The sequence below is a fragment of the Numida meleagris genome, chromosome 1 (assembly GCF_002078875.1).
Source record: "Numida meleagris isolate 19003 breed g44 Domestic line chromosome 1, NumMel1.0, whole genome shotgun sequence".
Taxonomy (NCBI): Eukaryota; Metazoa; Chordata; class Aves; order Galliformes; family Numididae; genus Numida; species Numida meleagris.
Genome location: NC_034409.1, coordinates 179,934,501 through 179,958,943, shown reverse-complemented (window position 1 = coordinate 179,958,943; position 24,443 = coordinate 179,934,501). Strand labels below are relative to the sequence as shown.

General features: G+C 41.3%; 1 protein-coding gene across 4 annotated transcripts in view; it reads right to left on the bottom strand.

Annotated features, from left to right (window-relative positions):
* PDGFD (platelet derived growth factor D) overlaps window positions 1–24,443 on the bottom strand; it is a 145,068-nt gene that overhangs the window by 54,156 nt on the left and 66,469 nt on the right. The window contains exons 2-4 of one of the 4 annotated variants that reach the window (XM_021380804.1): window positions 8,336–8,522; window positions 3,784–3,964; window positions 3,079–3,120 (exon numbers count right to left, since the gene is read on the bottom strand). In XM_021380804.1, coding sequence (XP_021236479.1) covers window positions 3,079–3,120; window positions 3,784–3,964; window positions 8,336–8,522 — 410 coding nt within the window. Of the gene's footprint in view, window positions 1–3,078; window positions 3,121–3,783; window positions 3,965–8,335; window positions 8,541–24,443 lie in introns of all 4 variants that reach the window. The other 3 variants (XM_021380796.1, XM_021380819.1, XM_021380813.1) reach the window with 3 other exon arrangements.

Here is a 24,443-nt window from a genome sequence, read left to right as displayed (position 1 = left end):
AATATCGACTTGCTGCGCTACATGGAAGATCCCTCAGCTGAGGTAACTGCACTGAAAGCAAAGGTAGAATGACATTTTACGTCTGTGAAGATTTGGAAAATTCACATCACCTGCTTTGAGGAGTGCCAGGGGCCTCTCTCCTCACAATGCCTACCTCCTCCTCAGCAGCTGTGTGAGTAACCAAAGATAACTTACTTTCTTCCATATCACGTAATGTGTTTGCTGTGAAACACTATGCGCTTAGAGTAAGAAACTATATTATATAAAGTGTGAAAAAAAAGACAGGTATATCTCAATATTTTGTGTATCATAAATTAATGTTTCTAAGGTAACTCTCTGAAGAAGAGTAAAATATATTTGAGAAATAAGCTCTTTAAGTGATAATGGCAGGGAAGAATTTCAAACAAATTTGCGGTTCAGTGAGGCTCATGCCTAATAGCCATCCTGGGCTTGCTGCAGACCGTTTCTGCTCTCAATCTGTGAAGCCTGAAGGAAAAGACAATTTTTAAAGATGTTCAAGGGAGACATTTCTTCATGTGGATACTCAGGTTATGCCAACAAACTGCAAAGATACAGCAGGAGGCCTTGGATGTAAAATATCCCTAGACGCGAGCCACCAGCTGCGCATACTTACCTACTTCTGCACCATCACACAGACTGTCTTCCTCTTGCCATAGCAGGGCACTTCTGACTCATTCAACTTGGGATAGGTGGTTGGACAAAATAAGCTCACTAATAAGCTCCTGGAGTCAGCTCTACTCTGGAGCTTCCACCCCCAAAGAGTCAAATGGCTTCATTGGGAAGGAGTGGATTAGGTGTTGGGAAAAGCTTCTTCACCAGATGGCAGTGGACATGGAAGAGGCTCCCCAGGGCAGTGCTCATAGCATTGATCTGCTAGAGTTCAAGAAGTGTTTGGATAACTTTCTCAGACACAGGGTTTGAATTTTGGGTGGTCCTGTGTGGAGCAACAAGTAGGACTCAATGATACTTGTGAGTCTCTTCCAACTTGGAATATTCTGTGATTCTATGAACGCCAGCAGCACGTTGGATCTCCCCACTTCCCTCCAAAACCATCCTCCCTGTTCCTCCTCCAGAATTCTTATTCTCTCATACCCAGAGAGGAGAGGGCAGAGGCAGAGATGGGTAGAGGACATAGGGAGAGGTGGAGTAAGAGGAAAACACGAAGGGAACCAGCCTCGGCAAGCAAAAACTGCTGAATGTTGTTTTTACATGCTCAGAGGTTTTTTTTTGTTGGTTTTTTTTTTACAGATCAGCTCCCTTGCCCATTGCCCCTTATCTCATATTTGGGCATTTAATCACTTCCATATATCCATATGGCTTTTGACTTTCTCATGTTAAAGATCACCCTTACATTTCTTCAGTCCAATTTTCCAGAGCTACTTTGAATTCTAATCCCAGCACCCTGAGTGACTGAGCCTCTTCATCTCACAAGGGCTGCTTATGTTGCATGCCTTGTTTTACAAGGGCAAATGTGATCTTCATGGATATGAGTGTAATTTATGCCTCCTATAAAAAATAATCCCTTTTTGTTTCTCTAAATGGTACTGAAATGTGAAGTTAATGCAGAAACACAAGTATGTGAAGATAATGATGGATGTATTTGCTAAGCTTGGTGGAACATCATTTGTGCCTCATGCAGAGTGCTGAACTAAGTAAAAACTTGATCTGCATCAAATGAAGTGAACTTAACTGACTTCCTTGAAGATTCATAAATGAGGAGGCCAGGAAGCAATGCTGCAGTGTTGTCTGGCTGCATGGATAGTGGGGAGATAGGAATTCACCCATTCTGGCACCAAGCTCAGACGATGCAGCTGATCAATAAACTCAAGTGAACACTCCAAATTGCTTGCTTCAATTTGTTTCTTGGAAAATTTTCAGTTGGATTCAGGTATACAAATTAAACAACTCCCATGCAGATCTAAACTCTGCATACAACAAAAAAAAAAACAAAGGGAGGTAAAGATTTGCACATATCTTGTGCACACTTTTCCAAGAAAGCTCCCAGAAGTAGCCTTGTCAAAGAGAAGGTCACAAGGGAAAGAAAAAAAGCAGCGTAAAGATCTTTCATTTTGCCTGATAGAAAATACCATATGTTTTTGCATGCTTCGTTAATGCTCCCTTCTTTGCCGCCTACAAATGCACAATGAGTTCAACCTTCAGGGGTCAGCAGTGCTCAGCATATCTATGTGAACTGAGCTTGGAGAGTCTGCGGGGACTGTCGGGTAAGAGCGGAATGGGCTGAATATTAATTCTGCAGTTTTAGCTTGGGCAGTATAGAATCTGCAAACCAGCTAGGTACGTATCATCTTCCCTCTAGCTGAGATGTACAGGTGTTGCTAACCACCCGGACAGTTCTCTTTTAAGAAAAAAAAATACTTTACTCAGAGGGTACACTTGGATCGTATTCTTGTGTATCGATTTGCTAGAGTATAAAATTCTCTATTTACTCATAGTTTTGAAATGAGAGTAGCTTTTTTGAGCCTTCCAGTGCAGAGCGTCCTGTGTTTTGAGTGATAACATTCATTGTTGGAAACCCTAATGCTATCAGACTAGCTGTACGTGGTCTGGAATCGAGGTTGCTAAATGCATCAGTTTTTACTGCTGCACTGAAATACAAGCAGGGTAAAGAGAGTCTGCTTCACTGTCTCTTTTTTATGCCCAGTGGTCTTTCATACAGTGTTCTGCTTAAATTTTAGTCTGTGAAGATTACCTTCAAATTAGAGTAAATTAGAGCTCATGATTTAGAGTGCAATGCCCTACTCCACTAGAAGCCTACCAATTTAGATGCAAGGGAGCACAATCTTTATAGCTTTAGACTTGTCTTGACAATGCGCTGTTTACAGACTCTGTTTAGCATACATAGGCATACATGCATGCAAAGCTGAGAGGTTGAAGTGAAATGACTCAAACAGTGGATTTCTTCTGTTACAACATTAACGTTATTGCTACTTTAAGCTCTCTTATTCTTGTTAAAAAACAGCAGACTGAATAAAGGCGAGTAAGAATTGCAAAGGATATGAAAATATAATGGTGACAGTATAATAAATTACTGCTTACCATTTCCTGAGTGTTTGCAAAATCTGCCTCTTTTGAGCTACACTGTACCAAAAGCATTATAATATTAATCAGGACAATACAAGGAATACATATTTCTATTAAAAAGGACTTGAAGTAATACACATTCCTGCTCTCTAAAGGCGAAAACTAAATAAACATGACTTTTTTCAACTGATTGAAACTGTACGTGATACACCGGCAATGCCACTGCATATATAAAGAGGCATGTTTATACATGGTTAAAAATACAGCCTGAGCCTTAGCAGACTGTGTCTTGCATGTAGAATTTTATCACATGTAGAATAAACTGCTCTGCATCTAACTCCGAATCACAGCAATAACCCCTGAAGTTATTTTTATTTGACCTCAAATGAACATAAAAAAGGAATTTATAGAGCAGCCATTTATTTTGCTATTTCTGCAGCATCTGTCAAGGCACTGGCAGTGCAGTCTCAGTGCAGAAAGTGTTAGTGCTTCTGAAACGTGTTATTAGTGTAAACCTTGGCCTGGACTTGACTTTATTTTATATTTAATGACAGAATGTCAAAACTACTTTAAGATGCATTAATGTAGTTGCTGGAATGAAAATACTTCTAGTCAGTTAGTGTTTGATCTAATACAGTTAGCTACACCACGCAGTCTTCAAGCACTGACACTCTTACACTACAATCTGTCTTTCATCTATTACATGGAGAGGTGACTTACCACAAGGGAGTAACAAATCTTGAATCCTGGTTTAGCCACAAAGTAGTCATCGGATTTGAAGGTTATCTTTATCTGATTTGTTCGTGATGTTATTCTTGGAGGTACTTCCTTGTGCCCACACCACCGTCCTCGTATAACTGTGCTGGTCTCTGATAAATCTTCCACTTCCACAAAGTCATACCTGGGAACCAGTGCGAAGAATTAATTTTTGCTGATTCTGGTTCAGCTGGTGGCTGCAAACAGACAGGAGCATAGCTGGAGATGAACTGACAACTGGCCTCTGTTCTCTGCTGCAAAACACCAGGCTAAATATTACACATGGTGGACACGCTCGCTTAGCTCATAATATACTAAGCTGCAAGCAACTGCTTGAGTGCCCAGATGGCTACTTCTGGTACTCCTGGAGCATGACAGGCAGTATTTTCAACCATGTTGAATTAGCGATGTGAGGCACTTAGACGTGCTTGGTACACAGTAAACACACACACTGCACTTCATGTGGTGGATAAATAATTTAGAGATCTGGTAAGATATTATTTGAGGTAGGCTGCCCGAGTGGAGCAGCTGCAAGCACTTGTGCACTTGCTGGTGGTCCTGAACTCCCTGCAGCAGCATCCGCCAGCTCCTGCCTGCTGTGCCGGGACAGGAGCTCAGGAGCTGGGAGCCAAGGGAGATGCCAGGGGCACAGGGGACAGGACATGCTGATGAAAGCTGATTTTTTTAGATCTTCTTTGTAGGTGGTAAGATGCTCCCTGTTACATCATTTGGAAATGATTCAAGCAGAGAATGGGGACTACTCTGCTGTTTGCCTGAGTGCTGTCATCAGAAAAAGGAGCAGCACCTCTTGTCTGCACAAGGTCACACCTTGGCCAGGTACAGCCCTGGTGGTCCTGAGCCTAAACTTGGCTTTGCCAGGAGCAAGAAGCACCAAACCCCAAGGACGGGAGGGCACAGCAATGGCATTTGCTACTACAGCCTGCTTGTTTGTGGACTTGGGTCATCTACATTTATTGAGCTGGAGAAAAAAAAGCAAGTCAGAGAATAGAGTCCTGATTTCATTACATCTGTGAAAAAAATAGTCCCTGGATATCTCTGGACCAGAAGTAAGGCTCCACACATTGCAGCCAGCGAGGGAGAGGTGATGACAAGGTGGGCAGGCTGAGTACAGGCAAGGAGAGATGGGAAGAGCTGCCATCCCCACAGCAATGCTAAGCCTTAGAACCTTGGAGGTCTCCACTCAAGAAAGGTTTTTATTGCCAGACCGTGCGCTCCTTCCAAAGAGGAAGTTTAAGACTGTTAAATAACTCCTACTAGAAGCACGCTGATGAAGAGCTTCCCAGGCCCTGGGCATGAGGACCAGGCACCCGCCTCTGTCCCAGCTTTCCGCAGATGAATAGCTCTGTCATAACAGCCTTGCTTTCCTTTTTCTGCTGAGAGCCTATGTGAAAAAATCCAAGTATGTTGCAGTTTGAGAATATCAGCCCTGCTTCTTTTACATCCACAACCCCCCAATTACAGAGAACAGAAAATAACAGATTTGCTGTAACTGAATAACCACATCTGCCCAAACCCTGCTGAAACAAATGGTTTTTATGACATTAGAAAGTTACATTCCAGACAGAAGTAAATCGGTCTCTGGGCTCTCTCCACTGTTGCTGACCAGGCCTCGCTCTCTGGTGGGCATGGACATGGTACGCCAGTGGAGCTCCTTCACCACCCATGTAAACGTTCTCCACATCCCCTGGGCAGCACAGCAGCCCCTCTGCCAAGCAGGCGGGAGCAGCTGAGGCCCTGCTTTGAGGTGGTTCTGGCTCACAGACACTGAGGCTGTCTAGAGCCCACAGCCAACTCCTGCTCCAGGCCCCTGAAGGCCCAGCCTCTTGCCCTGCCATCTCCCTGAGGACCGGCTCGTGCCTAACAGGTCTGCTCCTCAGCAGCATCCAGGGAATGCTTCTCATGACACAAGGAGCTGTGTAGTTTTAGGCAGAAGATTAACCACAGCCTAGATTAAAATTGCCCTGACAGGCCTCCACTTCCTGAGCCAGGGGACAGTTCAGCTGGTTCAGGTTGGATGTCAGGAAAAATTTCTTCTCTGAAAGAGTGATCCAGTACTGGAACAGGCTGCCCAGGGAGGTGGTAGAGTCAGTGTCCCCAGAGGTGTTCACAAAACATGTAGATGTGGCACTGAGGGACATGGTTTATTGGGCAACATTGGTGTTAGGTGGATGGTTGGACTAGATGATCTTAGAGGTCTCTTCCAACCTTCATGATTCTATGACTCTGTGATTCTGTGAACTGCTAGAAAAAATGGGGCAAATCCATGGACTTCTGAGAAAGTATTTCTGCTTTCAACAGCAGAGGCTTTGCTGGAAAAAAACATGGAAGTAGGTGCAATCTCAGTTGTTTCTATGCTTCTATCCAGAGCTTCAGAGGCTGGGGAACTTAATTGTTTTTCAGAATCATCCCTTATCAAGTGCCTGTGGAAATTTAACAGCACTTCTAGAAAAATCTGCAAAACCTTCAATATTTACACTCCTGCTGCAACAGCTCTGCAAAAACATACCTTTTCATACCGCAGCCTGAATGAATTTCAATCAGGTCAGCCTAATAGTATGCAAATTACCATAATTAGCATTAATGAAAAATGAAAAGAAAACACTAGGAACTTTCTGGAAAAAAAGCATAAACTCAAAAGCAAACACAAAAGGATGCTAAGGTGCAGAGGCCCTGAATTACCTGTCCAATATGCACAGCATTAAGCACATGCTTGAGTCTCAGCATTCAATTAAAAACAAGCCTACCTGTCTCTCTACAGCAGAAGTGGAGAGATTGTCAGGTACTAAAGCAGAAGAAAGCACTTGGTTTTTAAAAACATAGCAAGCATTAGCAAAAAGATCTAACTATGCACACAGTAAAAACAGGCGTAGAGCCATTAGAAGCTGTCTCCCTGAGAAATTCCTTGCTCTGGAAGCAAATAAAAGTTTTCCAGTAACTCCAGGGAAAGCTCTATTTCTGAAAAGAATGTGGTATTTCTCCAGCTTCGATAGACATATGGATTATAGAAGATCTTTGCTTTTCTCTGCATCCTAAATTAGCTGCTCTGGGAAAAGAAGCTGTACTGTCCTCCAAGAAGGTCAAAATCGAGAACACTGATAATGGCTTGACTTCCGCTCATTGTGCCATCACCTTTAATGGCTCTTGAAAGAAAATACTTCATCTTTTTCCACAGTAAATTAGCCCTCTGTTTCAAAGTTCCAATGATTTAAGGTCAGCCACAGTTTATTCACTATGTAAATATTAACAGGCCGCTGCTGTATGCATCAGACTCTCAATCTGGGAAAGCATTTGTGGTGCTAGGAGGTAACTCATTACTTTGCTGCTGATCTCAGACCAACAATACCCAAGCAGAGCAGAAGCTGCCAAGACAATAAATGCGCAGGGGAGGAGGGCCAGCTTCAGTCTGCATTCCTTTATTGCTGAATGGAAAGCAAACCTGCAGAAATGGTTTTCTCTACTGGTAATGCACAAAATCAGCAAGGCAAAAACACACAAAAAAATCCACCCAGTAAAACCCTACAGAGGTATCAAGCCCTATAAATGCAAATTAATTGACAAAGAAGATAAGATAAGAAGGGTCTGGGTGTGCAGAAATCCTAACAACTGAGTTCTCCACATAGATAAGGTGCAAATGACGACATGATCAGGCAGAGAGCTGGAAGCTGAGACTTGAGCTTTTGATGTAAGCAGCATCACAGCAATCTGGCTTTTGGAGTGCATGGCAATCTTAAGCCTGCTGACAGACCAGATAGTTGAATAAAGGAAATATAAACAAAAAGAATTAAAAAATATGTTATTTATAGTGTTTTAGTGGACGCAGGCAAGATTCAGCTCTGAGCTCTGCTATCACAAAACAGTTTATAGACCTGGGTTAATCAGCCAGATCAAGTGAGCCTATGGTGACTTCGGCTTAAAAGAGGAAATCAAAGGAACTGCAATATAGTAGAGTATCCTCTATTAGATATACTAGTATGCAGAGTATACTGACGTTTGTGGACCTATATTTAAAGGTTTTAAAAGAAAATGTGCCAGTGAAGACTAATGTTAAATTTAAAAAAATAATTTGAAGAATATCACGGTATTTTGCAGTGCATTTTTTATTGTCCTTCACACCCCAATACACAGACCTACACACACACCTACTGAAAAAGATGTTTCTGTCTAGATGAAACACGACAGAGGTGACAAAGGACAAAATCCCATTAATGTAGTACCTGAGCTGTTCGGTAGCTGGATTTGAGCATGCCTTGTGTATAGAATGTTACAGAAGAACTAAAACCTTGCCAAAACTGCTTCAACTCTAGGGCAGCTCAACTCAAAGACAGGTTGGAAGTGGCTCCTGGAAGCCTGACCCTTGAAACAGGGCCATCACAGATCAAGTCAGGGTTACGCAGGTTTTGGTTTGCAGTGTCATGCCAATGGTCATGCCATTAATCTAGAAGGTCATCCAAAGGAGTCCTTTGCCAACTTCCACACCAGAGGGCTTGCCACTCACCTGCAGATATCATTTTCGGGCTCCTCCAGTCCAAACTGATTATCAAAAGCCAGCTGAATCCTGGTGCTCTCCGGAGAGTGCAGCCGCCATGTCAGCAGGAGGTTCCTGGGGTAACTGCTCGGGAAGCGAGGACTGTGGATGCAGCCATTCCCTGCCACACTGATGGTCTCTTCTTTTCGGTACAAGTCTGTGAGGTGATTGCTCTCTGTTAGTAGTCACAACTTGTATTAATTAGTGTGTTGTTCCAGTTACAGGAAGGCAAAAAACACAACAGTTTACAACACAGCACAAATTATTTGCATTTAAAATCTAAGACTTACTAAGACTTTTCTAAGTCAAATCTAAGAGCATCCATTATTAAATAGGAAGTACAGTGTATAGTCCCTTAATTCAACCTCCATTAAACAATAAGAACAACAGTACTCAGCTGTATACATTCTTTATTTTATGATAACTATATCATCACTTTTACATCAGTACTGGTTACATAACTCCCGTCTCACCATTTTGATTTTAAAACAGAATTTAAAACTTTAATAGAAGTTGCAAACATGAGAACAATCAAGTGAGGCAGAATCAATTAAAAAGGCAAACATTGCTGCTTCCGAAATTTGGTGCTGTGGGGAAAGATGTTCTCTGAGCAAAGCAGCAAAAACAATGAAAGAGGGAGTCTAATTTGTTTATTGTACTTATGTATTTCCTCCCAGAAGCATTAACACAAACAGCAACTCCATGTTTACACCAACAAAACTGAAATCAGAATCTGGCCCACCAACCATGTTACTGAGTAACTTTGAGACAAATAGACAAGCCTTTATTTATTTACAATTCCAAAACTTTTGCCTGAGCAAATACTCAATTGTTCCTTAAGTTTGCTTATACTGACATAAAGCCTCTGCAGTTGTAAAACCCTTGCTCCAAGGATAGCAGGAACTGCGTCAAGATCCTCCTCCAGGTCACAGTGTCTTCTAAACTGCACCATGCACTTGCACCATGCAGCTGTGACCAGTAGTAGGATTTGGCTCCTAGCACCAACAGTTGGCAAACAACTGGACTTCTGTGCATTGACAGTTTCAGTGCGGTGAAATTCCAAAGGTCAGACGGTTCCAAGGCAACACACAATTTTCAGATCAGACATTTGAAACTGGGCCTCCGCGTGTGAAATAGCTATCCACACATCCCTTATGATGCACAGAGATCTTGAGCAGAGCTCCTTCACAGCACAGCCAGTGGGACCTACACTCTGGTAGGCCTTGACTTAGTCATGTTCAATGCATTTCAGCTAACAGAAACACAGACACTATCTTGCATGTAAACATCTAGAGCCTTGTGTCCTGACCTTAAACTGAACATCAAAATTTCTACGCTCTTTAAATATAATAAATGTATTTGTTTCTTAAATACTTTTGGCAAACGAGAACCCAAAGAAATGTTAGAAACCTCATGGTAAGTAAAATTACTTTTCAGGTTGCTTTTCACTGGTTTCTGGTTGTAAATATCTCCTCGCACAAAGCTGTAAGCAGCGTGGATGTGTGTCAACAGTTCACTGTACCATTCCTACAGGGTAATAATTCCAGCTTTCAAACAACCCTAATCTTAGAAGATAAAAGTCTGAGTTTCCTGTAAAAATCTTCAAAGATCTATTTGTGACATCTATTTTTAAAATGCTTTCATTCAAGATTAAATGTTCTCAAATTCTCAGCTACCCTTTCCAAGGAAATACAATACAGCCTTGACTTCATAGCTCACAAAGCACAGAACTAGCAAGTTTTGTTTTGTTCTGTTTTGACCAAGTAATTTTGCACTCAAAAAGTGAAAATGCAGTGGAGATAAATACCACCCACAAATCAGTTTTGTTGCAATTTACATCAGGAACATCTACACTCAAATCTGCCTTCAATTTTATTTATGCATTTTTTTCCTGGGAAAACAACAACAAAACCCTCTCTGTTTTTAGCTCCCTAAATCTGGGACGAAACAAAATGTCCAGCCAACCCTACTTAGTTTCTTCTGAAATGCTGAGGACATCTGGACTCTGAAAATACTCAGAAAACTCATCAACAGTATTTAACAGGACTAAACGTCCATGAAAAGGGACAAAAATAAAAGTTTTGATTAAATCATATTCTGCACTTTTGAACGAAGCAACCACTCCCTAAGTCAGAGCAAAGTTTACTGTGCTGGCAGAATTTAGTTTACTTGCATGGCAGAATTCCTTCTATACCTGAGAGTACTTCGCTTTTCCTTCTTGGGCAGTATACTTCTGTAATTTTCCCACTACCAGTACACATCTCACTGTGTAGTTCTGCGTGGTTCGCACTTCTGATGGAAAGGTTCCCCTTCCCAGTCAGACCTAATACAGGCTTTTACCCTGGAGCTGTCAGCTGCTGAGATCAGGGTGCAAGGGACTGTACCTGAGCACACAAATGTGCTTGTATATATGCCCCAAACAAAAAATCTGTGCTTCTTACTTCTGTCCCTATATGCTAAATTTCAGTCTGAAGTGATGCAACCAGGACTGGAACTACTATTTTCCAATAGGATTTTCAGTGCAATTTTGCAGAGTTAAATGGTTTAGACTAGACATAGGAATATAGCCACCCCAAACTCAGTTTCTGAAGGTTGGCCGCTCAAAAATCAAGTATCTGGGAAACAGCTTGAGGAGGTGTAAGCAACTCCAGTATTTCTTCTACCAACTGTGGCATATGACTAAAATAACAAGACCATTCCAAGCAGACAAGCATTGTCATCACCAGATACACCTGGGGGAACTAATGGGAATCAGATACTGGCCATGGGCAAACTCAGAAACAAACAAACAAACAAAACACGTGGTAAATAGGGAGGCAAAGGAAAAAAGCAGTGCCTCTTTCAAGGCACTGAACTGTCCCATGCTGTGATGCAATACAATGCAGTATTATACAGTGTCCTGAATGCCACATAGTAACTGTATTCCACAATGCTTAATGGGACTAAACAAAAGATGACAGTGGGTAATACACTGTCTGTCACATTTACTAAAAAGCATATAAAATCATTTCACAATGAATAAAAGAAAGTGGTAAGTCATAAGCCAAAAAGCAGAGGCCATTTAAGCAATGCACAGAAGGGGCATGCTCTAGATGGCAGGAGCTAGAAAGACATCCTTACTCATGGGAAAGGGAGACTGTTTCATAAGAAAGATGAGTGGGAAGGAAGCTGGGAGACAGTGAGGCAATTCCCTGCAGAGGCTGAACTGACTAGAAAGCAACTTTATATTTCATTGTTCTGAACTGTTTTCTTCCCTCTAATCCTTGTCCAACTAATTTTAAACTTACTGGTATATATGATAATCCAGCTGTCCAAGTTAGAAGAGCAGCTGTATTTTCAGAAGTGTTTGCTTCCCTCTCCTTGCGTGGAGATCAGTGAAAGACAGGATGATGTTCAGCCCAATATGCAGAAAACTGGGCTTGTCTGAAGGCCCTCATCAGTGTGTGTGCCCAGCACATCCAATCTTTCTCCTTCTCAGCATGGGCATGCTCTCCTAGTGTCATGCTGAATGAGTATCAACACGTGGAAACCACAGTTTTACCCTGCGTTTCCTCTGGATACCTGCATTTGCTATCAAGCTTTCACAATGTATTGATAAATCCCTGTTAAACCTGCTCCCAGTCAGGATATATCTGCTACAGAAAGAAGTTTGCTTTTATGATCATCTTTCTACAGACAATGAGTTCCTTCGTTAAAATCTAAACAAACTCAAAATACAAGTACTGCTTGCTAATAGCTAATCTGCCATCTGTTCTTGGATATCCATTGAGCAAAGAGGGTCTGAAGGTGCCAATGACTTCAAAGAATTCAGAGAATGACCTTGTCTAAGGACCTAACCAATAACAGAGAATAATTACACTTTTCTTAGGTTTCTGGAGTTTTAGCCTCACTTGCTTAGGTGTTTTTCTGTGTATAAGTTTGTTTCTGTCTTTCTTCCCCTTGTACTCACAGAAGTTGGCCAACATCAATAAGCTCTTGACACATTGGTAGAGGCTCCAAGTATACTACACTATGACATGTTTTACAACAAGAAGTATACCCTCTTAAATCCCATGGAACATAACCTGATGAGCTCATCCTCTCTTACAGCTCTGGAGAAAGTTGCTGGAAACCACATGAGGTTCATTTCACCACTTGTGAAACTATTTATTTCAGGAAGAAACCTTGGGAGTTTGCATGTGGGAGTTTTCCAGATATAACTTTCCTCCCTCATCACTGCTGTCTTTGCAACAAATACAGCGGTCAGTGGTTTGCCACCAGTTTTTAAACATATGAGATAACCTTCAGGGAGAATAATAGCTCTTCAGTTCCTTCAGTTGAAAATTAGCCTGATCTAAATAGCTGAATCTACTGAGTGAAAAGCAAAGAACAGTAAAACATTTCTGAATCCAGGCCACAAATCAGTTCATCCTGGGGGCATGCATGCCAAACAAGCTGTATTTATGGCAGACTGTTCAGATATTCATTGGCTTTTTTTTTTTTTTTTTTTTTTTTTACTTCTCCATCCTCTTGCAATAAGGAGAAACTTCACTAGTTATCCATAAGGTTCTGGGTAAATCAGAGAAAAAATGACAGACTTCACGGTCGAAATACTGTATTTCATAGCTGGTCACAGGCTGTTGGGGAGATATAAAACCGTAAGGTCATTTGCCTAGTTAAAAATGATAGAATATTCTTTTTTGTGAATATAAACAATAAATGAATCTTAGCTGGTGAACACAACACTACAAGTCCTCTTGGAATGAAGAAAACAATATTCCATGGTAGTACTTGTCCTAGACACCTTCATCTTTTAGGACAGAAGCTTCATGCACCTAGGTCATTTCTGCTCCTACAGAGTCATCAGTAAAAGCCCTGGGGGAATGCAAAATGGGCCTGCATAGGTGTCTGTGGGGTGGTAGAATGGAAGGGTTGCCATAAATGAGACTGGAGTAACACAATACTAGACAGGATAAAAACTGCAAATTGTCATTTTCGGTGGCACTAAGCTGAGTGAACAGTCATTTTGGTATGAGGATGCATATGTAAGAATACACTGTGCCAGTGGATCCAATCCAAAACATTATTTCAGGTGGCATTCAGCTTTATACAACTTCAATAGTCCCTTTTAGTTCAAGTAGACTACGAACTAACTTAAATCTAAGTTCATACTTTAGGAGTTTGCTGGACCAAGACCTAAGTAAAAAAGCAGCATTTTAACAGCACTCTATGTATTCCTTGTCATCCAGCAACCCAACAATTAAGTGGACCCCAAGCCACTGCAGCTGATGAAAGTCTCTTAATCTGCCAGGTTGTCCACTGGACTCCAGACAAGCAGCTGAAGGTAATCATTCCTTCTTTTAGCACCGGGACCTTTCTTTTCACAAGGAACACATAACATACTCCAGACAAGAACAGAGTTCAAATCCAAAGCACGACCCATGCTGTCATGAGGTAATATCAAAAGATGCTGTGTGCATACTCAGGCAAATTCAGATCTCATGTGCACTCACCTAGCTGCCTCCAAATTCCTGAGCCATGTGGAGATCTTTGCCAGAAAAATATGTTATTATGTACATATAGTACATAAAAGCACAGAAAAACTGAGCTGCAGTTGAAAGTAGCAAAATTACCCAGTGCAGAAAACCAGTGCAGAAGGTGTCAGAGAACAGAAAATACCACTCAGCTGTCTAAAATTCAATTCAGAGCCATCATTCATTTTATAACAGAATGGTTAGTAGTCAGTGTGTGTTTCTGTGCAGAGAACCCTCATGAGTATTGGAATCACATATTCAATCCACTGTTTAACAGGACCTCAGCAAAGACCAGTCAAGAGAATATTAAGAGAGCAACTGGTGATGAAGTCAAGACACATAACTCACAGAAACAGTCCCTTACGATGCTTCTCACTATAATAAGCACTATTTTATTCTAATTCAATAATATTATTTGTACCATTGAACGGTCACCTTCATAACAGCATTATGAATGCAGTACCAAAGAAATAATCCCAAAATGAAGAACAGGCTGGCCTGGATTTCAGAGATGAAGACTTACTCTTTTGTGCCACCTCTGGCAGGCAACTTGCTCAGACTTCAACTGTGCTGAACACTGAAAAAGCAAATCCTCACTTGTTTTTATGGAGTTATCAACCTCTGTGACTCTTGCTTTTTGTGGTGAATTGTATTACTTGTCTTTACTTGACCTCTTGATAGAGATCTGTTCTACATGAAAGAACATGCTGGATGCCATATATTAAAGCAGAAGTGTCTATAGAAAAATAACATATGCTAGGCCAATGTATAAAAAAATTGTTAACTGCCAGTTCTTTCACGGGTTGTAACATTGCAATGCATCTTCCTGCTGGACTCCTACACCAACAGCAAACTGGATGCATTTTTCTCTTGGAATTCCATAATTAAGTATGAAAAAGGAAAATGCCTATTTCAAGAATATGTAGCTGTAATTAAGTGGAATAAGACTAATGCAAATAACCCCATGATCACGAGAGCAAAAATACAGAAAAAACCTGGGAAACCCTGAGGAAAAATTTAAGGACTTGACTCTCCTGGTGCAGCAGAGGACACAAGGGAAACCCAATAACCAAAGCAGAAGTTTGCAGTGATCGCTGCCACCTCCATGACAGGATGGTACATAAAAAACTTGTTCTAATGCTGAGCAGCAGATGTTCAGTGCCTCAGACAAGACAATGTCAGTTATACACACAACTGCTTTTAAACACAAATATCAAGACTGGACTTCGGCTCATATTGTTTTGCTAAGTCAAGAACTAGGGAACGTGGATTTAGGCACTCCAAATCTTCCTGTTTATGCAGTAGCTTTAAGCAAGAAGGCCTTTGCAGGAAACTTCCATCATATCCTCCTGGTCCAGTGAAAAGATACTCCTTTTTTTTTTTCCTTATTTTTCAGATTTTTATGACCAAGGACGACTTTCTTTGGAATTCTGGTGTGACTCAAGTCTTAGCAGAGGATTTTTCTTAAGATACTGTTCTAGAAACTAATTCAGATTCAACAAGATGTCGAACAACCTTAAAGAAAAATACAGATGAAAGGGAAGAGAAAATCTGGTCAAAGGGGGAGAAATTTCTCATGTTAAATATATTGTAGCAAATAGACAAGTAATTACTGAGTGGAAGGTCGTATGTTAAAACATTATGCAGTAAAGAAGAGGCTGATTCAAAAGACAAATCAACGCAATTTTCTCTTGTAATGCGAGTTTCATTACCCTCTATGTCATCACTGAAATACAAGATCCAAAATCTCTGCAAGGGAGTGAAATGTTTCTTCTTAAATAGGAAAGTCTGGCAATAGGGTTCAGGCAGACATCATTTCCGTGTCCCGATTTTGTCGCGGTCCTGCTTTTAGTTTTGTAGGGTTGGTATATCAACTAATCACATAAAAACATGTAAATCCTCACAAGCTTGGTTCCCTATGTCTGACCTGGTACCTGAAATAAGACCTGGAGCACTATGTCCAGTAACAGACAATACTCGTCCAGGGAGAACAGGTCTGACCAGTCTACAGAGGGATAACTGCCACAAGTTATCCCTCTGGACACTGGAACAGGTTGCCCAGTGAGGTTGCGAATCCCCCACTCCCTGGAAGCACTGAAGGCCAGGCTGGATGGGTCTCTGAGCAACCTGGTCTAGAGGGAGGTGTCCTTGCCTATAGCAGTGGGGTTGGAACTAGATCATCTTAAAGGTTCCTTCCAACCCAAACCATTCTATAATTCTATGATTCTAAGTTGCTTGTTGAGCATGAAGCTGTCTGTTTGTAAATGCTAAGGACAGGGTTGTGTCTTAACTCTGGCCTTTTCTTCAGGACTTGAAGACCATACTTGCACTCTGATAGCCCTGGATGCCCTCACTGTATTAAAATATGACTGTACATAGTCCTTTCCTTTTTTTTTTTAATAGTAGCCTAGCAGGGAAACTGGAGCCTGCATTGCCCTTCTTTTTATTTGCTTGAGAGAGTTGAGAACACATCTGTCTCCTCCCAGGGGATGGATGGGTTCTGGAGGATGCTTCCAAGACAAGATGTCCATTTTCCAAGAAATGGTTAGAAGTAAAATGCACAAGCAGTTCTTGGAGCAGGGACCAGAACCCAAGACTTAGCCACAAAGGAAAGAGTCAGCAACTTTTCCACTTTCTGTCTCCAAGGCACCCTGTTCCGGGTCTCTGGCAGTTTAGCCAAGAGTACACCAGGACTCTTTTTCAGATCACATGCCTGAGCTTTCTTATGATGGAAGCCACAGCACTGGGGCATTGAGGTCTTTTCCCAGCATGGAGGTAGGTCACAGCAGGGCCCTGGGGAAGACTTTCCATCACTGAGATATACCCCATGTGCTGAGAAGCATTTTCCCACTTTGGAAAGCAATTTAAGTCTTATGTACCAAGTAATTTCAGAGTGGAGCACTTACTTTCCTGTAAGTGCTTTAGATTTTCTCTGAAGGTTTGGCATCAGAATGCTGCAGAGCTGTAATGTGAATAGCTATTAAAATTTAACAAGGTTTCCAGGCACATTCATGAAATTCTTGGCTGTGGCCTTCTTTCATTGCTATGGTCTTGCACCAAAAGATCATCTAGAGATTTCCTTAGTCCTGTACCAAAGACTGTAACTAGGTATAATGGAAATACCTGGTTGGAGAAATCACTCACTGCTGGTATTTAGGGACTGATGGCTGAGAGGGTGATGTTGGTGAACATCAGCACAGCCCACAAGCTCAGGTGTTGCTATGCCACATGCAGCAACAATCTCTTAATGCTAGCACAGCCACATTCAAATCCCTGTAAGCTGAAACCAAAATCAGAAATGGAGTTGGCTCTAAGACTTCCATTTACATATCCCAGATTCCCAACTGCTTTCTGGAAAAGCAGCTGTTTGGCTGGTTACCAAGAACAAGTGATTCAAAACATTCTTTTTAGGCTGTGTGGAGGAATTTGACCATAAAAGAATTGCTGAGAAGCTGTGGAGTTAAGCCACCATTCCAGCTCAACTCCAGGGGTGCATGGCTTCGTGTATGTTAAGCTGGCTCGTCTCAACTCTGAACTGGGAGTGAGGATGGTAAGTCATGAGAATCACATCATTTCTATTTCCTGTTGCGGAATTTAGTAAAGGGACCTTCCAGGGGAGTTGGAAGAGATGAACTTTAAAGGTCCCTTCCAACTCACTCCTCCACTGCTGTCCTTCACAGTACATCTACAGCTTGATCAGGTTGCTCAGAGCCTGCTCCAGCCTGACCTTGAATGTCTCCAATGTCGGGGGATCAACCACCTCTCTGGTCAGTCTGCTTCAATGCCTCACCATCCTTAATAGAAAAGACCTCTTCCTTATGTCCAATCTAAATCTCCCCTCTTTTAGTTTGAAATCATTTCCCCTTACCCTATTGCAGCAGATTCTGCTGAAGAGTCTGTCCCGTTCTTTCTTACAGCTCCCCTTTTAGATATTGAAAGGAACACTGCAGTTCTCTGTTTGACTGTAGATGTCTTACTGGCTTTGCTCTTTGTCTACATGAACAATTTCACTGCTGATTTTGTGGAGATTTTGATTAACACTTCTTATGTCACAAAAACAACATGAGAGAGAATCTGTTCTCTGAAAATCTTACAATTTACAAGATAAAGAACAGAAGAACTAGAAAGTCTGAAGATACACAATTAATATTCAGCAAACCAGTGATGAGACAAAGAGTTGCATATTTCTATCTGGATTTGTACTGCAAAGTTCACACTGGGCAATCCTTTAGGAAACCAAATTCTGTTCTTTAGACAGAAGTTCCTTAAATGGGATGGAAAAATACATTTAGTAACTTTTTAATGAAAATCAGTAGGTTACTTTCTAATTTTCTAGCAAATTGGGGCACAATAAATACATTTTCAGCTGAAAAAAGTGATCACAGCAGAACTTGGACCTTTTGGTGCATATGTTCCCAAACTTACTGTAATGAGTTTATCTATTCTTAGGCTTGTTGCTAAGAAGCTAAAGTGACAAAAGATTCCACGAGCAGATGAAAACACGTTGAAACCTGTGTGGAGAAAACCATATTCAAGATTCTGCTAAGGCTCCATGGGGAATAGACAATATATATCTTTATGTTCTGAACAGAGTTGAGTATACTGTCGGCAAATCAACAAGTAATTAAATAATCCTTCACTTTCACAGCCCTTCAACGAACACTCACTTTCAAATAGATAACAGGAGTCCCCAGTGTAATCACACTTGAGGTAAAACCTCAAGTTGTCCTTTGACTGCAGATTCAGTGAAACCTTTGACAGAAAAGGAATCGAGCAGTTACAATGATAAATTCAGCCAACTTTGTCTCCAGATCTCGAAAGCAGGAACTCAAAGCAGCACATTTCACTCCTCCAGCTCTCAGAAGACACAAGAGACAACATAACATTACCCAGAAGAAAACATTAGCATCCACTCATGCTAAAGCTTCCAGAGAGAAACAGTGAATCAAACACACTCAATTTGCCCCTAACATACTGAAAGCCTAATTCTGTGGATAAATGACATTAGTTGTTGAGGTAGAAGATTTAAGAGAGACATTTGAGGCTGTCCCTTTCTCCTCTTGATGTACAATTTTGCTTACCAAAATTCAGAGAAGCAAACAATGGTAATATACAGGTGTTAACACTTGGCCCAGGCATGACCTAAGCAGGTCCCCAGGAGCACACAGGACACTGCACATGGAGACAATGCTGAGCCACCAGGGCTTGCAGCCTGTGGGCTGTTCTGGAGCAGCCCTAATGTGGGAAGGTCTGCTCTCCATCTGCACTGGCTGGGAGGCCAGGGGTGCTATATCTCTACTGTCTCACCCCAGCTCTGCTATTACTGACACTGCATATCCTGTTGGACAACATATATGCAGGTCCTGCCCATTGGAGAAGCACACAGCTGCGCTTCTTAATGTTTTAACTACTTAACATGGGCTTGAGCAGCTGTTTGGCCAGAGAGCAGCCTGATAAGAGGATTACGTGACTGAGATAAAAAGGGTGAGAAAGTCCAGTAAAAACGGTATTCTCATATCACTTCATTATCATAGCTATTGAACAGAGACAGAGACATACTGCACCATTTCCTAGGCAATCTTTCATCCACACTAATGCTCTGAATGAAGAAGCTCACCTTAACGCTCTCTAGACTACCCAAACAAGTGATTTTGTCAGTTAGCTTTGCGTATTTTGATGGCATCTGGGATCTCAGTCCAGTGAGATAAAAATTCCACGCCAGTCCACCTCTCCTCAGAACAAGAACAGTATATACTGTGATGCCAGGCTTTTTATTAGCCTCAGCAACCTTGAGGTTACCAAATTACCAAATACTGCACCAAGAAAAGAAGAAAAACAAATTTACCACAGCGCTGTGTAAAGCTACAATCTAGTAGGTTTCCAGATAAAAAACCAGGAGTAATAAATGTTCCTTTTTTGTAGTTAAAGTTAGGAAAATAACAGTTACAAGCCACTTTACTCTTGCCAGGTTGAACCTCTGCCCAAAGGAGAAAATATGTTCATGTGTTTGACCCATGAAAGAAAAACAAACAAAAAAATCAGCTTGGCAGAACAGATATGAAAACATGAAAACTTGGTGTCAAAACTGTATTTTTCTGGTCTTCATCTGCTGGCAAGAACTCTAGACATCTTTTTATTGTTGTTATTTGTTTGAGCTTCCAACCTGCTTCAGCCATTCCTGCTGATTTTCTCTCAGTCTTTTTCATGGAAACCATCTAAGAACTGTCCATCAACAGTGAAAATTTTAAACCTTTCTTGATCTAGTCCAGACACGTCCAACCTGCAGCCCGCGGCACATGGCCCAGCACAGCTCGCAATGCAGCCGTCCCCTGCCCCACGCCGTCATGGCGGCGGCTCTGCCCCAAGCGCGCGCCCATCACTCAGCAACAACCAAACATCGGTGACCTATCAGCGCTGTGCAGGCTGAAACCAGGGCACTGGGAAGGAGCAGTGCAGTTATGGCAAATAATTATATGCATTTTGATACGCTGGCTAAACACAGTCCTGTGAACTGCAGAAGATATGCAGCTGTGTTTTCCATTTTGATAAAGGCATTTGAGAAAAGGTTTCAAGATTGCCAAAAAAATCATCAGTTTATGTCTGCAACTCCATTTTCAGTCTACATAAATACATTACCTGCAGATTTTCAAAAGGAATGTACAGAGCTGCAATCAGACATTCAACTCAAAAATTTGATCATGTCTCTCCACTGGACTTTTATAAGCCCTCTCTTACCAGAGAAAAGTATCCCTCACTTCACAGTCACGCCTTCTTCATGTCATTGCTTTTTGGCAGTACGTACACTTCTGAACAATCACTGCCAAAAATCTCTAGCAGGGATCTTGAGGACTCACTAAGAATTGCAACCACTGCCACTGAAACAGACTGATTAGTTTCACAAAAACAAGGTCAATCATCCCACTAGTTTTATGTTTTTCTTGCTCTTTTTTAATGTTTTAATAAAAATATCAAAAGTTAAATTAAGTTTTTGTTGCTTATATACATTAACTATATGATACATTTTACAAAGGCCACTCCAATACTCATACCCCCTGTCTTATTATGTTGACCCACAAAGTCAGAGGCAGATGTTGGTGGTATGGCAGTTGAGGTTGAACCTTCCCACCAACATTCTGCTCCATTTTGTTGCCATGTGACAGATGGCAGCGGAGAGGCAGTCTGACAGAATGGTGTCTGACATGGAAGTAACTATGAAGCAAAGGTGTGGAATGGAATTCCTCCATGCAGAAAAAATGGCACCCACTGACATTCATCGATGCTTGCTGAGCATTTATGGAAACAAAACAGTGAATGTCAGCATAGTGAGGAGGTGGGCAGTGTGTTTCAGCAGTGGGGACAGTCACTGTGGATCATCTCCCACAGTGAAGATTTTTATAAGCATGGCATGAAGCTCTTGTTCATCATTGGTGAAAATGCATAGCTAATGGTTGTGACTGTTGAAAAGTAGTGGTTTGTAGCTGAGAATTTGCTCTATCAAACAAAGTTACTGTGCTCATTATAACTGTTGTAGTTTCTATGGAAATAAATAGGAGGCATTACTTTCAGAGCAAATGACCTATATGCTGCTCAAGACAATTCCTCTTCACTCGATGCAGCCCAGGCAAGCCAAGAGATTGGACAACCATGATCTAGACACCTCAGAATTCCAAATTTAGAGCAGACACTCAAGAATACTCAATAAAATGAAAAGGTAACAATCATTTTTTTCATTCCCTAGGGTGAAACATTCTATTCTTTTTTATGTTGTAGTTCAGACTATAATTAAGGAAGTGCCACAGCTATGACCTTGCGAATCCCTAGTACAAACTATAATTAAATAACTGACATCTTTGGTGAATAACAGCTGCACTGTCTGTTACTAAAATCAGCTGTGAGTAGTGTAAGCAGTGGTTTAGACAGCTCGGCAATACTGTCCTACAGCTTCTGACCTATCTATTGACTTGTTTTTAAGTGGTTGATTGGATGGTTGGTTGGGTGGTGGTTGCTTGGTTGACAGTTGGTTGTTTTGCATTCTCAACAGTGCTCTCACCTCACACAGTTTCCCAAAACTTCACTTCTGATTTTATACTAAAATAAACTTGCAGCATCGCAAGGCTCTCCTGATTTTGACTGGCCTTCAGCCATCTCTTTCCTACCTGCTCCTAGCTGAAGTTACAGAGACTGCAGCCATAGAGGATGGGAACAGACAATAAATAGCTCAGGGAAGCTGCAGCAGCACAGGGGGAATCATAACCAGATGTTTGACTCCACTTACTTCCCACACCCCAGATTTGCACACTCAGTCCTCATTTTTTCACTGCAGAAGCCATGAGGAAGCATTTTGGAGCCACTACCCCTTGCTTCGCTCCTTGAGAGCCTCATGGGCTACTGATGTGATGGAGTACGTTACTGAGTGGGCTGCCCATAGCCATGCTTCCTCCTTAGGTATTTTTCAAATCCACAGTGACATGAACAAACATTATCAAGATTTTTGCAGCAAATATTTGGCAAGCACAAATCAGCTCTCCCTCCTTCCCTCCCTTTGTGCCCGGGTGCAGGAGGGTCAGCGCTACTGCTCGCTTCCAGAAGGAGATGGCATTCCCAAAAAGCAACAGGAATATCTGAAATTCCAGGGAGCACACAGGTCAAAGCCTGCCAAGGGAGGGCAGCACCAAGTTTGATTTTTTTTTCTGATACATGGCTGCACAGTGAAGGCAGTGAAGCCCGATTCATTCCCTTTAATTAGGGGATTGATAATCCCCCACCTGCCAATTCAGCTCTACTTATATGCGCATTTACTTGGTTATTTCATACATAAAGCTTTAAATAAAATCCTTTTCTTTTTTCACTCCCACTTTTTAATGGATGCAGAGAAACATTTTGTCAAGAAAGCAACAAATGTTCCACTAAACCCATCTCAATGGACAATTTGTTTCTTCAACACAGCGTTTAAGCAATAAAGAAAGGATAAACATAAAATTCTCCTAAGAAATAAAACTAAAACACCCTTAAAATACTTGTTTGAGACATATTAGAATGCTAATAAACTCAGATCAGACATTTATAGACAAATCTCATTTGCCAAATCCATTTTCATAAAGCAACAAGACAATCTGGAACCAGATCACTTGCTTGTGTAAATTAGCAGCATCCTTACTATGGTCACAGCTATTTACACCAGCTGAGGATATAATCACAGCAAGAAATGAAAGAGAGAAGAGAAAACTGAAAGAGCCAGATGCAGAATCTGAGAAAGAGCAGGAGAAATAAATGCTCAGCACAGTAATACATCGAACTCATGATAAATTGCTAAATCGGCTACATTGATATCAGGAAAAAATTTGAAGGGTGCCTCTCTGACCAAGCCATTACAGCTTAATTCAGCCAAATTTATGGGTTTCACTCACTACTTTTCAAATTTTAAGGGGGTTATAATTTTCAAAAAAGGAAAGCAAAACGGGCAGTAAGGCACCTTCGAAACTCTCACCCACCTGCACTGGGGACTCTTGTATGACTCAGAGGAAGCATCAGGTCATCAAATGGCACAAATCAGGACTGTTCAGCTGACGGAACTGGAGCTGGTCTCATTTATGGGCCTGGGGTTGAGCACACAATGAGGTTGACTGCTTCTCTCTGGGCAGTAATGGGACCTTGAACTCCCTGCCTTTCCATAGAGCAATGATAGATGCCTTTGCCTTCAGCAGAACGTGGTGACCAATGCCTTGACCAGTACTGTTTAATCTCTGTCAAGTTTTTTGTTATCTTGGTAATGTGTTTTGATCAAAGTTTCCACTACTGTATATTGAGCTAGAAGACAGCTATTGAACTACAAGTTTCATGTTAAAATGCAGTTTACCGCATAGAATCATTGAGATGATACACCACTTGTGCATTTTTTAAATTAATGCCATCCCTTTAGCATCATTTTACTGACATAACACATAGATAGTTTCATGCTCTTAATTCAAAATTCACTGAAAATCTTGTCAATAGCAGATTCTTGGACGTGGTGTTTCAGTTTGTTTACTTTTTTTCTCCTTGAGACATCTGAAATATTTTCATATAGCCAAAAATAAGTTACTTTTATGAAGCAAGTCCTGAAATAAATACTAACTAATCATTAAAAGTCTACAAAACAATTAGGTATGTGCTGAGTTCTTCACATTTTCCCAGTACTGGTTGTTGTTTGTGTCAAGATGCAGAATTACAGCTTTTCATGTCCTATAACAATGTGCCTAGACATTCAAAGGACAAAGGGGTCAGCTCAAAAAGAACTTGACTGGATGAACTGGCCCTAAAAAAAGCACACTGGTAATAGCACTTTGTTAAAGGGGGTATTAAAGAAGGACAAAATGTCAATCCACTGGAGGTTTGAAGCAAGATATAAGGAAAAGAGAAATTAAAAAAAAAAGATGGGGACTCTTCTCTTAGTAACAAAACAGTGAGACTGTACAGCATGGACGTAGGGATTAATTGTTTTCTCCCCCCACAAAAACAAAACAAGAACTCAAACTCTGGACTAACTACTAGAGAGGAAAAAAGTTTGCTAAGAATGACTTTCTTGA